At 48.4% G+C, this 16,513-nt stretch overlaps 4 protein-coding genes across 4 annotated transcripts, besides 1 other annotated feature; 3 read left to right on the top strand and 1 right to left on the bottom strand.

Annotated features, from left to right (window-relative positions):
- Positions 1-3,689: 3,689 nt before the first annotated feature.
- On the top strand, positions 3,690-4,925 carry FPSE_10695 (uncharacterized protein; the record flags this gene model as incomplete). The annotated part of the gene is made up of 1 exon (XM_009263812.1): positions 3,690-4,925. One exon carries the CDS (start codon positions 3,690-3,692, stop codon positions 4,923-4,925), a length of 1,236 nt encoding a protein of 411 aa, XP_009262087.1.
- An 805-nt stretch (positions 4,926-5,730) lies between these two features.
- On the top strand, positions 5,731-6,578 carry FPSE_10696 (uncharacterized protein; the record flags this gene model as incomplete). Its single annotated transcript, XM_009263813.1, has 2 exons — positions 5,731-6,415; positions 6,466-6,578. 2 exons carry the CDS (start codon positions 5,731-5,733, stop codon positions 6,576-6,578), a joined length of 798 nt encoding a protein of 265 aa, XP_009262088.1.
- Positions 6,579-7,629: 1,051 nt separating this feature from the next.
- On the bottom strand, positions 7,630-9,832 carry FPSE_10697 (uncharacterized protein; the record flags this gene model as incomplete). Its single annotated transcript, XM_009263814.1, has 7 exons — positions 7,630-8,107; positions 8,160-8,611; positions 8,663-8,818; positions 8,865-9,069; positions 9,120-9,231; positions 9,389-9,511; positions 9,790-9,832. The coding sequence occupies 7 exons, from the start codon at positions 9,830-9,832 to the stop codon at positions 7,630-7,632; spliced, it is 1,569 nt and encodes a 522-aa protein (XP_009262089.1).
- An 852-nt stretch (positions 9,833-10,684) lies between these two features.
- Positions 10,685-10,730: a repeat region.
- Positions 10,731-15,828: 5,098 nt separating this feature from the next.
- Positions 15,829-16,251, top strand: FPSE_10698 (uncharacterized protein; the record flags this gene model as incomplete). Its single annotated transcript, XM_009263815.1, has 1 exon — positions 15,829-16,251. One exon carries the CDS (start codon positions 15,829-15,831, stop codon positions 16,249-16,251), a length of 423 nt encoding a protein of 140 aa, XP_009262090.1.
- Positions 16,252-16,513: the final 262 nt, after the last annotated feature.

Genomic DNA, 16,513 nt, shown 5'->3' with positions numbered 1-16,513 from the left:
AAGTTGGGGAATACACGGGAACTGGAGAGTATGGAGAGCTGGGGAATTGAAGTAAGTACAAGCTCAACTCCACTGTCCCGTCGTCATTTAGAGGCGGAGAACCAGGGGCCATCCCTCGTCCTGCCTCTGGCAAAGAAGTCTCACGTATTGTCCGTTCTCTAGAAACAGAATGCTTTCAACGTCACCCATCTAGCATCGAAACACAACTCTGGTGTACAACTGTTTATTGGGCTTCCAGAATGACCGAGTCCGCTAATTATTTGTTTATCAATCGAGTCGGTATCTCACATTGTTGCGTGGTGCAGGCAGAAAGCAAACAACCATCCACATTAAAGACTTTGATACTATGATGTTATGTTGCATACATACAGATCAGGCGATATGGACGCCGTTGGCTCGCATTCAGGCATGTATACCGAAATATCGTTCTTTGTTTATAGGCTCCAGGCCGCTCAGTGTCCTCTTCCTCTTGAAGCTCAAGCATGCATTAGTCGGCAAACACGAGGAGGCAAAACGGCCCTGGTTGCATACAGATGTTTAATTTAGCCGCATGTATGAATCCTGGACGGACGAGATGCAGGACGAACGTTCGAGACAACAGCAATGAGGAGAAGACTTGGTGGAGTGCGACATCAGACAGACAGACGCCTTCGCTCGTAGCACTTGCATCAACCCCCACTTGCTACCCACGAGTCGGCAGGGGTGCTGACGGGCAAGCTAAGAGGGTTCCATAGAGCCCCTGCTCGTAGTCCTTGGGCAGCAGGCGTGGTCGTTCCGACATCTTCCATCCGCATATTCGTCGAGAACCCAGGCCAGGTTGCTGTACGGTATATCGGATATACGGTGCAGATTACGTCCGATTGAGTCGAGCCCTTCACAGTATTGCAAATCAACCAGCGACCTAACTTATGACCTCGGCATCATTTTAATCATTCTATATATGTGTAAATCGCGAAACGGCGAGTTCATCGAACTATCGAATTCACCAACATAACGGCTACGATGTGAGGCTGAGAAACTCGACTCCCCTCGGGTCCGGTGTCGACGACTTTGGAACAATAAAATCGAATAGTAACGCCGAGAACAAATTTTGTTCTACTCGGGCCGGCATGTAAGGACGAACGGCAACCCTTGTCGGCTGTTTGGGAGTCGTTCCTGTCAATGGCTTGCAACTTGTAAGTTATGGGAGGCTCGTGTCAGAGTTGCGCCCGCAACTGATTCAAAATACTGCACTAAACAACCGAGCATGGTGTCAGCGGCTTAGCTCCCTATGAGAGGCTACCTTATAATGACTGGGTGGGTTCAGCAACTTCAGCCTTTAGCTTTTAGCCTGTTGGCCGAATTCGAATAAACCCACTACAGGCGGGTTCGGTCTCTTTAGACTACAACATCCGGGAAAACAAAGATCCAAGTCTCACAACACTGCTATACTTGGGAGGCCATAGGGGAGGGACGTTACTGGCCAGCGTTTATGCAGTTCTCTGATACAATGTTAACACGCCATCCTCGTGGAAGCAGTGCACGTCTCTTTGAGTAGAAGGTGAAAGGTTACCTTGTGCCTAACATGCTCATGTGCGTACTTCGACTCGAATAAGCTCTCCCAAATAACTGGAGAGTTTGTCCCCAGTTTGTCTTGACAGGAGGAGGCGAACGGGCACCCGGTGCGTTCTTCCGGTATTCGATTTCCGTCGAGTCTTGGGTCGATCTAAGCATTTGATGAACGTCAAGCACTCCTCTTCTTCTCCGCTTCCTGGCATGGAAGAGAAGCACAGCATCTATTGATGATGCGGCGCAACAGCGAAAACGGGAACAAACAGTCAGGGCATGATGCGTTCTGTGTGTAAGGATTCCTACCCACTTGCCGTTAATGCTGGGGGGTTTCAAAGACACTAATGGTTGCGGAAGACCTTCAACGGGAAATCCGGTGGCTGAGAAGAGCAAATCATGGCTCAGGTCCTGTGGGCAATACGATCTGTAACATGTTGAAAGCACAAGATTATCTACAGCCCGGAGCATTGGCCCCACTATGGCGGTGTGGGCCGAAGATAGAGACAGATATTAATATGTCATGCCTGCTTGTGTCCCCGGACATTAAGAGTGGGTTGACCGATCAGATCTCTCAGCGTCCGTCTCCAACGCCCGCAACAGACTCTTGGCCCGCAAATCAACACGTGAGAATGCCTCTGAGCGGCAGAGACCAGCAAGGAAGTGAAGCACCAAGCCTGTCGCGAGCCGTTCGCTACCGACATGACACTCCTCTAGCTTCGGCCAAATCCTCGCAAGACAGCTGTGGTAATACATCGCTGTGCTCTCAGTCTCGGCACAGAATCACCATTTGAGCTCTTACTCCCTGCTTCAGGTGGGAACAAGTACTATACAGGAAAGTGCAGGGAGACGGGACAATCGAGGGCCTCAAGGGCTTGGACAATAGGAAACCAACTCCAATATTGCTTTGCCTCAAGGTGGGGGTCGCAGTTGGGGGTCTAGGCATTAGGAGCGCAAGTTCAATACTTCGGACGAAACCATGTTATCTCTTATCTTGAGAGGTCTGCTGCTCTGTTCACCTTGGTGGTTGGGGCTTGTGATCACCACGCAGGCGTTGATTATGGAAGCAGACTGGGCCAACATGTGCTGATCGAGACATCGGAATTTCCACAGTGGAATCGCTCCTTGGAGGACTCTTTGTTTGCGCTTGTCATGACGAAGACAAGACACGGGGCTCTTCCAAGTGTCCCAATCTATCAAATGTGCATTCAAAGTACAGTACTGTGTAGAGTACAGGCTACGTTGGTGACTACTGTACACAGGATCTCCTGTGCCTGGAAAGTCCCAGACAAAGCGGTCATGGAGTTCATATACGAAATCCGGGGCATCTGAGGCGCTATGTGCGTTATCTCTCACACAATGAATGTGAGCCACCTGTGCACTCCTACGTGGCTGTTAGACCCTCGTCACTTTACAAAAAGTCCTCGAGGGCTGGAGATTAGATAGGCCAGTTCCCAATCATCAACTGTGCCTGGCCGTGCGATATGTACTATTATCAGTCCGGAGATGCAAGAAATGCACTATCCGCATTGCAGAAGAAACGGCCGCATATCAATCCACGGCCGTTCGTGGTGCTGTAACCTTATCTCAACGCCATCGCCCTGCATATCTGTGATACCATAGCCATATATGTGTCGCTGCCGCTTCTTTGTCAGGCACATTGAACAAGACTGCATGGGGACTCTTGCAGCATTTCTATTTTCGCCGACAAAGAAACTTGAAATGCCGACTGATATCCTTGAGCCATCTTGGGGGTCAGTGTAAGCGAGATGTTGACCGTGGCTGTCCTTTGTCCACTCAAGGTCCATTGGATCACCATCTTTGTTCCCCAAGATCGATATAGATATGAAACGGCATATTAGATTTGGCTTCTTTAAGCAACAACGAATCGACGACCTGGTATAGTGCGAACGAAAATACTCCTATGACGAAACGACAAAGCTCCTCCGAAATGTCTTCCCGGGTTGTTCTTAATTGCGAACGAGTCCCTTTGTCGACTCGACCGAGATTATACTATTATTACAATGCTTTGAGCCTGAAATACGAAGAACCTCGAGAATGCAACGTCGTTATATATATTTCTGTAACTCGATAAATACCAAGGCTCGGGAGATTTCCCAAGATGGAGACGGAACACAACAATCATGCGAATGGCAGCCACGGACATGACGAAACCTTGGACCTACTATTCATTCCGCCTTCTTGTGGCGCTTACCACTCAATATACCGAAGCCAGGTCGATGCCTACCATGGAAACAGGCCTAAGTAGGGAAGACGTCAAAACAATGGTACATCACATACTAGAAAACTCAAAATCCCTGATCAAGGATGAAGACGACTCCTCAAACGACGACAACTCTAATAAGAATACGAACTCTAGAACTGAGAAGGGCGCTATCGTTGGAGGAACCATCGCTGCCGGAATCATCCTCGGAGTAACAGTATTCATAGGTGTTCTCGTCTATAAACAATACCGTACCCGACGGCAACGTGCCAATGGTCAAACTAACGACACGGCATCATCGTCAAGGAAGAGCTCGAGTCCTGGAACAACTTCTGGCAGCTCAGCTGACCGTTCTTGGCGCCACACATTCAACCACCGGGTATTAGCTCCAGATTCAGTATCTATCTACTCTCAGCGATCTTATGGATATGCTCCTTCAGCCACCCAGACTGAGATGGTCCCAACTCGATCGATCCCGCCGCCAACAATACCACAAAAAGCTGCTCAGATGCTGGGAGTTGAGGGGATTCATGCCTTTGGATCAACGACTCCCCTGACAACATCGCCTCTGCCATCACCACGTTTGCCAAATTCGCCTTTGGCTAAGCACTTCATCGCATGGAATCCTTTGGCACAGAATCCCCCACAACAGCATCCCTTACCCCAGTGTTCACCAACGCAAGGCCCTCTGCTACCTACTCCAGAGCCGGTTGCCAGAAACAATTCCAAGTCGTCATCAGATTCTCGAACTCGAGCCCGAACTTCGTCCAACTGCACAATGAGTACCCTCGGCAGGGAACTGCTTCATGATGTGATGAAGCCATTACCTCCAATCAAGTTCAGTCCGCCTCCTGATACGAACTCCTTGCCTCAGCCCCCACCGTCCATCTCCAAGACCACGAAATCTCCGCCTGTATCAATGAACAGCACGAAGGGCCAAAAGCGGGCACCAAGCAGGCGGTATTTTGTGCCCTTGTTCAAGACCAATGGGCAACTATTGAGTACAACGTCGCCAGATGTAACCCTGACTATAGATTCGGGCATACAAGAGGAAGGGGGCGCTAATGCAAAGGCGGAGGCGGAGGGAGAGGCAGAGACAGTCTTGAGGGACTCATCGAGGGCAGGTCTGTTCTCACTTGGCGAGAACAAGATATGAGCTCTTGAGCCAGGGCTGACTTGGTTGCATGGAATAGGCGTTATTCGGTGTAACCAATTCACTATATTATACCCTTTGACTTATTGTTAACTTTCGTCTTCCAATCGATATTTATCTTGTTTAACTTTGTGCACTTGAGGTGTTGGGCTGTGAGGTTTTGCTGACTTTCACTTAATACGCTCAAGCTTGACGGAGAGCTTCTTCTGCATCTTTAGCGAACTTACCTTCTTTGGCTTCTTAAAGCTTTATATAGTGCACGTTATTAGAGAAATTCAGTTTCCTTGAAGTGTCAGGGATAGTATGTATGCAACACTTTATCCCGTTACCATCCACATGAAATAAGGCTTTCTTAATCATATTACTTTAGATCTCATACAGTTGAACCATCCCAATTCTCTCATATATGTACACCTACTTTATTGGCCGTAGCAATGCTCGCCGTGACCTCTCAGACGGCCTGCTCAGCCACATGCGGACCAACAACCGGACAGAAAGTTGACGCTGGAGGCCGACCATCGTCATCACGAGATCGAAACTATTCGAATGTTCTTCGTAGTAGCTCAAGGAATGATTAAATGCCTTGCTGCCTACTGGACAACTTACATGGCGTGTTCAGTCAGGCGAAGCCTCGTTATATCTTCAAGTATATAAGCTGGTGGTGCTTCGCTCTCAACTGATGTGAGAAGAACACAGACACCCACATCATTATCTAACATACAATCACTTTACTAAACAATCTTGCTATCTCGTTCCCCGTCGACGAAACAATAGATAACTTCGGCCTTGAGACATGTCAACCGCAAATATGCAGCACATCATTTCCACTGTTACCAACTTCGTCGATCTATTTCAGTTCTGGGTGGGTCCGGTCAGCTCAGAGCAGCCCTTGCGTTCCTGGGAAGCCATTGCTCAGGGAACTGTACGGAGGGATCTGGCTGATCGCCCTTTGCTCCGAACATACGATCGCATGTCTGGAAGTCTACCAGACGAATCGGGAGACATGTATGCAAGAGCACCTGACATGCCCCTGAGAACCTCCCAAGCTCGACGATCGACACTGCACACGCATATCAGGAACAATGAATGGAGGCCTACCCCCTATATCTCATTCACGTCCTCACCTGAAGCAATCGAGAACTTTGCAAACTTCAGAAGAACCCGGCCGTATAGGAAAAACCAGACAATCGTGGTGATCGACCCTGTGGTACGTCTTGAGGCACATCGCCCGGTGATCAACTATGGTGAAGAAAAACGATACTACAACATCCAGGTTCCGTATAATTTATCTCAAAAGGAACTCGACTCCCATTATATCTGCCTTTGGGAAGTCAGAGCAGACGAGGTCGTTGGACATTGGTCTTGGGATGAGTTGTCTTCCAAGCCGAACTGGTACGATGATGTCGTCCTCCCTGCTTTGAAGAGTTTCCGAGAGAAGAGACGACAATACCAAGTCGAAGAGAACCTTTCAAGTGCACTTAGTGCTCTTGGGTGTGAGTATTCCCAAGTTACCATTCTATACAATTTCGGCTGACATTACTAGTAAACGAACCTTCGACCGAGAGCTCTTCGGATCACGGCAGCAGCGACGAAGAGGTCTTTGAGAGCCCCGATGGAAGTGACCCCATTCGAGATGGTATTCGAGCAAACCTCTAAAGCCGCACGATCATCCTTCAAGTGGTGTTGTTGGCCCGGTATCAAATTTTGACTTTGATGAATATTGTGTAAAGTTGTGGTATTTGGACATCGGTCTTGTTGAATTACCTTGTAGCTATGAGCCCTTGTTAGTCTATCATTATCGTTATGTTAGTAATTAACTTGTACTGCTCAATGAAGACATGTGAAAACTAAACAAGAGTTACCATGCATGTCGCTCACTTGCTTTCTTCCAACATACAAGTTAACATAACGCTTTAGAGTTGGCAATTGTCAAATCACAGTGAATTGGTAGAGAAGGGTCAACAGTCAAGGTGTAATGGGGTATTATTCCAAATATGCTCACAATAACAAACAAGCAGACCATAAATACTGGGCATCTCCTACATGTGCCCTCTCCCGGCCGCCTCTCCATACACGCGAGTCGTATATGATCCATCCACCTCTTCCATTCTCCTGGCAAGACATCTGCGAAGATGTCGATAGTATGAATAATGTGTAAGATATGACTATATCCCATCAATGTCTGCCCCTACTAAGAGAAAAACGCCTTCGCAATTCAAGCATCACCCAGATGCTGCAGATTCAAGTGAATGAAGTATACCTGCAGATGCAAAATCCCTCCCATGTTGGTTGTTTGTTTGGTTTTGTACCACGTTGTTACAAATTAGCAGTCGTTCCTCAAGATGCGATACCCCTCTATAACCGGGGGCAGCAAGGGCGTCTAGCCGTAAACCATGACCGAACGCCATAACGAATGAAGTAGTGAGGCCGTATCTCATCGTCCTTGTACTGCTGCTGTCGCCATACCGCATTCGACATCGACCGTCCTGAAATACAATGCGTCGCTAACTCCCAGCTGTCGAGGCATCGGCTCATGTCGTAAAAAGCAAATAGGCACCGTAGAGAGCGTCGAGCACTCACCCCTTGGGTGCACATTGTGAGAATATCCGAGCCTTCCAGTCCGTTGTGCCGGCGTGCATAAAACCGGCTGAATGCCGGTTCTTCGAATCTGGCACGAAAACGGCGTGTTGCGAGCATCAATCCTCTTCTAACCGATGACAACTCTTGCGCCTTCCTTGCCTAGTACACCTCTCTCCTTTGGCTTTGGACTATTTGTGCGGCCCTTCTTGCCCTTAAGGAATCCAAACATGCCACCAGAGCCTTCGCTCTTACCATCGCCAATATTGTTAGCGTCCGTGGGCAAGGTTGCATCCTGACGAGCCAGCTCAGACCAACTACCACTACCATCTAGAGTCACTTGCACGCCTCCTGTGGGACTCGTCATTCGCTGACCAGCAACAATTGGGACATGGCGAGTTTGAAAATTGTTCTGTAGTGGAGGCGGTGGAGCTGGGCGTACTGGACGTCCTGTGCGGCTTTCATTGCTGGTGCTTGGGTTGAGAGGCGACGACTGGTAACCCCCGTTGACTGCGGGTACGGGTGTCGCTTCGTCGGTTGTGATGGCCTGAGGGGCATTGTCTGTAGCTGGTGAGCCTTCCTCAGTGGAGCCGGCGCCCTCGGTAATACTGTCCAGGTTAGCGAAAGCGACAATGTGTCGTAGCTATCATAAACACGTACCGTTTATAGGCGGCTACTGTATAGTCGAAAGGCTTGAAATCCGACTCGATCATACGGTATAGCTCATCTTCTCGAATCTCCTTCTCAGTTGCATCATCCTTTAGGCGCTCTCGCGGTTTCTGGCGTCTTGCGCGAGCTTCAAGTGGAGCCTCTTCCAACAGTAGCTCTTCAAGGTCGTATGTGGCATCGAAGTTGGTCTTTTCCGATGAGGGAACGAAGATCGGTTCAATCCGCTTTAGCTCAAGGAGCTCGAAGTCGAGGCACTTGAAGAATTCATTGTAAATGAAACTTTCCCACGTCGATCCCATTCGACTTTCACGGTTCGGATCAAGGGCGGAGCCGATTGCGTAGAGGCAGGAGAGGGAAACGGGCGGCTGTGTTACGGGATATTTGGGTGAAGCAGCCTGGATCTGTTGACTAAGAGATCCTTCTGAGCCACCTTCAAATGGTCGCTAGTAGATTGGGTCAGCGCATCCGAAGAGCATGGCTCGATAAGCACGTACCTTGTTATAGATACATTCGTAGAACAAGACACCCAAAGACCACCAATCTGCCCGGACGTCATATCCTTTACCGGCATAGACTTCGGGGGCGAGATAAGCAAGTGTGCCAGACTTGCTTGTAAGCGTCCTTCCGGGAATGACATCAGAAGCAACGTTCTAATTTGGTTAGTTTTTGATATCATAGCGTGTAGACGAAACATACAAAGTCTGTCAAATGGACGTGGCCATCGGCATCGAGTAACACATTGTCGGGCTTGATATCGCGGTGAATGATGTTCTGGGCGTGTACATATCGCAAGGCGCATCCAAGCTCGGCAATCCAAAATCTAACAGCCTCTTCGGTGAAGGTCTTTCTCGAAATGTGGAACCGCAAGTCTCCACCAGTCATCAAGTCAACCACAAGGTACCTAGTATTGAGTGTGAGCCAGAGTCGGGGATGTGTCGTAGGAGGGCGTACATGTATTCAATGTCCTGAAAACTGTATCTCAAGTTACAGATGAAAGGATGGTTGACATATTCCAGCATTCGACGTTCTCGGATGATGTTACGCACGCTTTCAGATCGCACAACTAAGATTCACAACTATTAGCTAGGTGCCACAAGAGAGATGGCTGCACATCCCATCTGATCGGCAATTGCCGCCGAGGATGGAAGTAGTACACGGTCCAACATCACAGCTCCGAGGCGAGTGAAGTAATCAACAGATAGGAACTAACAATAACTTACCTTCATCTTTTCGGATATATTTAAGAGCAAACGAGAGGTTTGTATCCTTTCGCTCAACAATTCGTACCTTTCCGAAGGCACCTCGACCGACGACTCGCAACAGGCGGAAGTGATTGAGGTTTACTACAGACCAACAGTCAGCGTGATAAACCAATGGCTTTTTCTGTAAACAATCGAATACTGAACAGTTGTGTTGCCACGAAAGGAAACGACGGAGCGTAAGCAAGCCTTCGGGTATGCACGATGCAGCGTGAAGACAAGATGATGCCAAGTAGGATGCAGCTCAGAGACAATGGGTAGTATGCAGTGTGACAAGAATCGAAATGACCCAATGGCGATTTGGAGAAAACAGATAAAGACAAGGATGAAAATGAAGTTAGCAGCTGAGCCGGTTGACGTACCTTCGCCGTTGAGGTCGACGGGCTTTCCTTGGCCGTTGCCCATCGTGAGGGGGTCGATATGGTGGACGACGTTGAATTATCGTGAAAGATAGCAAAGTCCCATGCTGAGTCTCGAGGTCTATTGGATGAAACAAGGGTGGAATCGGAGCGCCGTGGCAGTATCTGACAGGGCACTTGTCTTCTAACGGCGCGTAGAGAAAGGTTGAGAAATCGAGTTCGGTTTGCGGGTACGGTTGGTTTGTGTTGGTTTCGGCAGTGTTGATAGTAGCGATGATGATGATGGCAAGAAGACCAGGTTCGCAGGGGTACAGCAGCGACGGCGGCAGACGCAAATGCAGCTCAAAAGTCAGCGAAGCAAGACGAGGCTTGGCCTGGCTGGGTTTGGTTTGGTTTAGGACTGGGCGCTTGTGAAGTAGAAAGTCGAATCGGGGTGCGGACAGCGGAGCAGGGTCTGGACCTTAGCGGGCGGCGTAAAGCACGGGAGGCGAGAATCGGAATTTTTTTTTCGCAGCGCAGCGCTTTTCGTTTCGTTTTGTAGAGGAGAATTAGGACGTCGTTCGGGGGGGGTTAGGTGGCGGCGGGAAGTCGAAGAGACGGCGTGCGACTTTCGGGGGAAGAGAGGGGGGAGAGTAGGTCTTATTTGAGGGGAAGAAAAGGAGGAGGTAGAGGAAGGCCTAGCGAGTAGGAGGGGGTCTGCTTGTGGAGGCGTTTCGAGACGTGGGATGTCAAGTCAAAGTTGCTCTAGCTTGGGGGATCCTAGCCAGGTTGAATTTTTGAATTGTAGGTGAAGGTCCCAACCCAGGTACAGATACCTACTATGTAGGTAGTAAGGAAGGTGGTAGAAACAAAAGGCCTTGACTTGAATTGGCTTAGATTTGGTGGAAATTCCGGTTCCAAGGAGGAGGAGAAGAAGAAGAAGACGAAGACGAAAAGAAAGAAGATTCAATGGGCCGAGTGGAAATTCAAGTAGCGGAAGGAGGTACGGTGTAGGCAACCTAGGTGGTATAGTGACCAGTAGGTGTTAAGACAGCGATGGATAGCGGTGCTGTAGCGGGCAGCAGTCCACTACATGCTAATTAATGGAAGAGGAAGAGGCCCGGAAGACTCAACTGAGCTAGTAGCTGACCGTGGAGTAGATGGGAGGGTCCTTCTAAAAGATGGAAGGGAATGTAATCTGCAAGCTGTCGAATCAAACAGTACCCAGGAACAGTCTGCAGCAATTGCTTTCAACAATCATGACAGGGGAAAAGAGCCACACCGTCGAAACAAAGAAGGAATGATGCCACTATGTGTCTGCCGGGCGTATATATCAGGTAGGCAGAGGCGGGTATGCAAGAGTCCCTTCTATACAGGGTCCCGGGGTTACACGATACACCTATCGCAGTTGCTGTGGTTGCTGCAGGCAGTTTGTTACAGCAGTGTCGCCCACCTTAACTCGACTCAACTCTACGCTGCCAAAGACGATATTTGGTCTGTGCAGTTCGTTCCGTCTCGTGGTCTGAATCTTGTCAGGTCCCTTGTAGCCAAATACAATGTTAGAGAAAAGCACGGACAACCGCATATCAACGGATAGGACAGGGTAGGGCAGAGCATGGGTTGTAGAGTATGAGTAGGTAGGTACCTACTTAGCCAGTAATAATAATAGTGAAAAATACTGGATGGAACTAGACGGGGGACATCGCCAAATATGGGCAAAAAGCCATGTCAAGAGAAGCAGTGATTGTCATCGACAGTACCTACTGACATATATCCTAATTCAGTATCAATATCGTGACGAGTGAAACAGAAACAGGTGTGGTTATCAAGCGTCAAGCCAAGAAGGTAGCATATCATTGGAGAATGCACATGTGAATGTGTATATAAACACATTTTCTGCCTGCCCAGTCTCGTGTAAGACAGATAGACTTGGCCTGTCTGTATTGGTGAAGCTAACTGGCATTAATGACCATTAACGGCATCAGTTAATATGCGCTACGGCTGGATAGAGGTTTATCACTAAGAATTCTTGTTGTGAGACAAAAAGTGTTGTTTCGGCAGGCAGAGAGAATCAAGCAACAGTTCCCTAGTAACATGAGATGGAATGGCCTGGCTTGGCTTGGGAGATCCAATGGCATTCAGGATTCAAGAGTGACGGGAAATCCCCGATGGACAAGAGACGTTGTCTAATGGATTCAGTTAGAGGATCGGTATGATTTGAAGCTTGTTGACTGTCGGTGTCTATGGGTCCAGTACGTATATAACTTACACATCTGGATAATCATATCTTGGTCAATCTTACTTACTGCAGCATGTCAGGCACATGACGAGATCTGTCATTGTCACATTAACAGACAAGTGAACGTTCCCATCTTGGTGATCGCCTGGCTCAGAGTTGAGTTCGTTCACTCGGCCCCAGACCAGACCCATGACAAGGGTCCTGACTCTTGCACTTACAAAGGTACATCTCAGCGCTGCTTATTTTGGTGACTAAGAGAAGTGTACGGTACCCTGGTTCCACTGCCGTTCAAAGGAGGGTGGGCAAACGTCCCTAGGTGCAGCAACAGCAACAACAACAACCAGTAGTGGCAGGGGTACGGATGGCTGGATGCCTTTGTATCATTCTTCATGCAATGCAACCATTGGTGCACCATTACCAGGTATTGGCCCAGCCTACGTTTCTGAAGTGAAATTGATGTTATTTCCATTGTTTCAGAAGCCACTGAAAACTGAAGTGTTGAGTAATTACAGCCCTCTAAAGCAGTGCCTGTTGTTCGGCGTGTCCGAAGGGGTAGCGCTTGTGGATAAGGCGGCGTGTGGCTGGCAAATCGGTCTAACTAGCCACTGACTGATCAACTTTACGATTCGTTTCGACACGTGCAATATTAATCAGAGTCAGAAAGAGTTGAGTAGAACGGAATCTCGTCTGACTCTGTTGCCGAGGTGAACCCATCAGGTCAATAAGACAGGTATCAAGTATGAACAGTAGTACATACAGCAGGTTCTATCGACCGACCAGGTACCTAAAAAACAAAAAACGAAAAAAAGGTAAACCATCAAAGAAGGAGTATTGTATCCGTACCTACCTGAGGTAGTACCAAATGCTCACTGGGCAAGATCTACACTCTTGGCCGACGACCAACTAACTTTCCTCCTGCTCGTTCCTTGACCAATTAGCCCTTCATGTCTTGATGCTACCGACAATAAACATTCAGGTCAGTCGCGACATCAAGAAATCCGGATATGGGCATTTGCGATAGATCGTAGTCTATCCGTGCATGGCTGAAGTTATCAGGTTCAGGAGTCTTATCTCAGAATTCCAATCAACTACCATGACGGCCCAGGCCTCATGTGAGCTACTAAGGCAAGTAAAGATCTCCACTGCTGCTGCTACTCCCATCAGTCTCAGCTCATGGCCCTGGGCTAATTTACCTGTCGGATAATCATCCCTTTTCTGCTTGGATTAGCAACATTATTAGCACGCAGCTCAATGATTCGACTCGTAACATTCAAGTTGAACCTTTTGATGCATCGTGGCGCAACCAATTACTGCTGGAATCAATAGCCCAGGTCCGCACCGGCTAATAAGGAAGGAAGGAAGTCGACACACGACGATCAAACCCCTTCCCATGTTTCGTCGGGGACTGACCGATGGATGGAGACAGACTATTGTTGGCTGACTCCCGTCGTCGTCGCATATGTAATCCTGCAACTTTCGCTCCGTCACAAACAACGACTTGCCGACCAACGAGCCAACCAAACCGTCCACCCGGACTGTTGGGCCTTGGGATGCGTTCACGGATCTCACTTGACGGGCCCCTGCGTCAGCACACATGTATTTGCCCAAATTTCGTACTGGTCAGACTGTATGACCCCAGCATCGCATCGCATCGTTCTGGAAGACTTCGTTGGCTTCACATGTTACAGAATGTCTGCGGCTACATGCACATGTGCGGGCAAGCAAATTTCCTTGTCTTGGATTTACCGCAAACGCCTCTCATATGCAGATAAGCGACGGAGATGCCGGTGACATGTCGTGTTAAGGGACTCTTCATGTCTGTGGCGTTCCTTATGACTTATTAGTCAGGCCAAACGGTTGGCCTCCCGCGGATTTATTTGCCTTGTTGAGCACACCTTTTGCAGGTTCAAGACATATTGCTATCTGTTCAGATGGTCTCGGTTGATGTTTTCCTTTGTAATATGGGGAACTTTGACTTACACCGGTCCTTACCAAGTGCCTGGACCTATTGCAGCAGCTGCAGAAGAGAAGAAGAAAAGGAAAAAGCAAAACTAGTGTTAGCTGCAGAATCGATATCTGTACCTGACCTGTACTTGGCTGTCTGTGCCACCCAAAGGCCCCTGCTCCAACTGCAACGGCGCCCGCCTCTTTGATGTTAGTGAATTGACTGGGTTGGCTGAAGCCTCCAACTGCCCGCATCAAAGAGATCCCAAGGGTTCATCTATCCGTTGATGCCGGTGCCTACTTTAACGGTGTCACGGTACCAACCTGACCGGTTACTCTAAACGTCACCTCAGTCGCAAGGCTGTCAGTCGAGTACATACATAGTATATGTATGTACCTCTAGAATCTGTAACTCCCGTTGGTTAGGCGTTCGTCTAATCCCCCCTTACCCCTGTTTCCCACCCGTGTCAGATGCCGATCCTCCTTTTTGTCCTTGACGCCGCATCCGTTTCCTTTGTCATGATTGCATATTCGTATCGCATCCTGGAGATAGAGCAATCTCAAAAAAAGATTTGCGGTGTAAATCATCTTGTTCACTCTCGTCCTGTAACTCACTGGGCTGCATAAAGTCAGCTGAAGATGATACTCGCCTACCTTGGATACAGATCCACGGCCGCGTCGTCAAGCCGAGCTGAACAAGGATGATCCTTTCTGTATATCTTCAGTCTTGATTTGCTATTGATTCGTTCTCATGTAAATCTGTCGTCACACCGAACAAGTGATCTCCCCGTCTGCATTTCGGATTCGACAGGAAAAGAAAAGAGACTGGAGAAGCAAACAAGATGTAAAATGCAATGTTCTAGAACGCGAACCGCCCGTTGTTAGTGCCTTTCGGACGATGCCGCTGCCCGACCAACATTGAATAGGGACGCAATAGTTTCGCATGTACGGATACATTTCTATCAATAAGGAATCGCTTCTCCGTTTCAATACATCCTCCCCGTCAAAGCCTCTTTGCCGAAATCCATGCTAGTCCTATCTTGCATATAACAACGCATAGCAAAATGATCGTTGGGCGGTCGGGCGACTCATAGTCGAAGCCGCCTTTCCCGTGGCTTTGATGCTCTTTTTGTTACTGTTTGGCTTCTAGTATCCATGCACGATGCGGTTATTTTCATCACAATCGTACGTTTCGCACTCTAATAGAGTTTCTAGAGTACATAGCCAAAATCGGGTACTCGAGTCAAACAGTTATACTACTTCGACAGTCGACAGGTGGAAACTGCGCATCCAAATTCACGGGGCTTCATATCACATACTTAAATGGATATCTTAAAAAGTAACTTGTTCTGGGAAATCCCAATACCGATTTCGGTTCAGCGGTAATATTTCCCAATAGCTGTTAGTTCTGCCTTGTTGTTGTGGCCGTAGTAAGTTTGCAACCGTTCGTGATCCTGAATGCCTCGGTAATGCCGCCTCCTCTCTCGACTCATCCCCTAAGCGATTATCGACTACCAGTTTGCCGATGTTAGCTGTATGCCGTGAATACATACTAGCCATAGACAAGGGGAACTTCTAGTTCACATGTCACTTTGAGAACAATTCTGTGAAACATAGGTAGTAGACAAGAGAAATATAGGACGTCTTAACGGCAGTCTAGGGTAGTCTGTCCTGCAAGACAATGACGATTATGATGTTCGATGATGTTCGATGACGTAGGTCAAATACCATCTCTCCAGCTTCAGGAGCTTAGAAAGCTGGAGACTTGCCAATTTCACAATTCAATTGCCTCGATACCAATACCAATCATAATAAACACACCTCATAACCTCAATTGCCTCGCAAACCAGCACTCTAATTCCCCATACTCATCCGCCATCATGTCTCTCTTCCGCACCATCATGCGCACAAGCGCAACCACCATCCGCCCTCTCCACACGACAGCACGCAGGCAAATGGCCTACAAGCACGACCAGGACCGCGAATCGCTTCATCCTACAGCGAACGAAAACTCAAAGTCTGGAACCGACGACCAGATGGTGTCGGAGCACGCCGATGTTGCCTTTGACCCCAACACGACACGGCCTGAGGAGGCGGCTGAGAAGACAAGGAAGAAGACGAAGTCTAAAGGTCCTGAGGGGGAGGATGCCTTGCATGCAAGCGGTGCGAACCAGGAGATCAGCAAGCCTTTGGGTGACGAGAAGACTACCAGGACCAAGGGCGCTGGCGAGGAAATCTCAAAGGGAGGATCCAGTGGACGTGGAAGTGCACCGAAGAAAGGTGACTTGCCCAAGTCCAAGTAAGAGGAAGGGATATAATGAGAAGCTTGTTACAGCTGCGAAGTGCGCATTGCATTCTCATAATGAGTTTTCCTGACAGGAACAGAGGGATTACTATAATAATCGAATCATATATAACGTATTTGATAAGCGAGCGTGACAGATAAGCGAATGTGATATAAATCCCTTAACCTTATACCTAACTATCTGATTAATTAATTCTTAACTATTTATAATGCTATAGCCTTTAGATAAAGCTAAAATTATTTTTACCCTTTAAGCCCTT

Source organism: Fusarium pseudograminearum, chromosome 2, assembly GCF_000303195.2.
Source record: "Fusarium pseudograminearum CS3096 chromosome 2, whole genome shotgun sequence".
NCBI lineage: Eukaryota > Fungi > Ascomycota > Sordariomycetes > Hypocreales > Nectriaceae > Fusarium > Fusarium pseudograminearum.
Note: the sequence above shows the minus strand (reverse complement) of the source record. Positions and strands in the feature narration are given on the sequence as shown.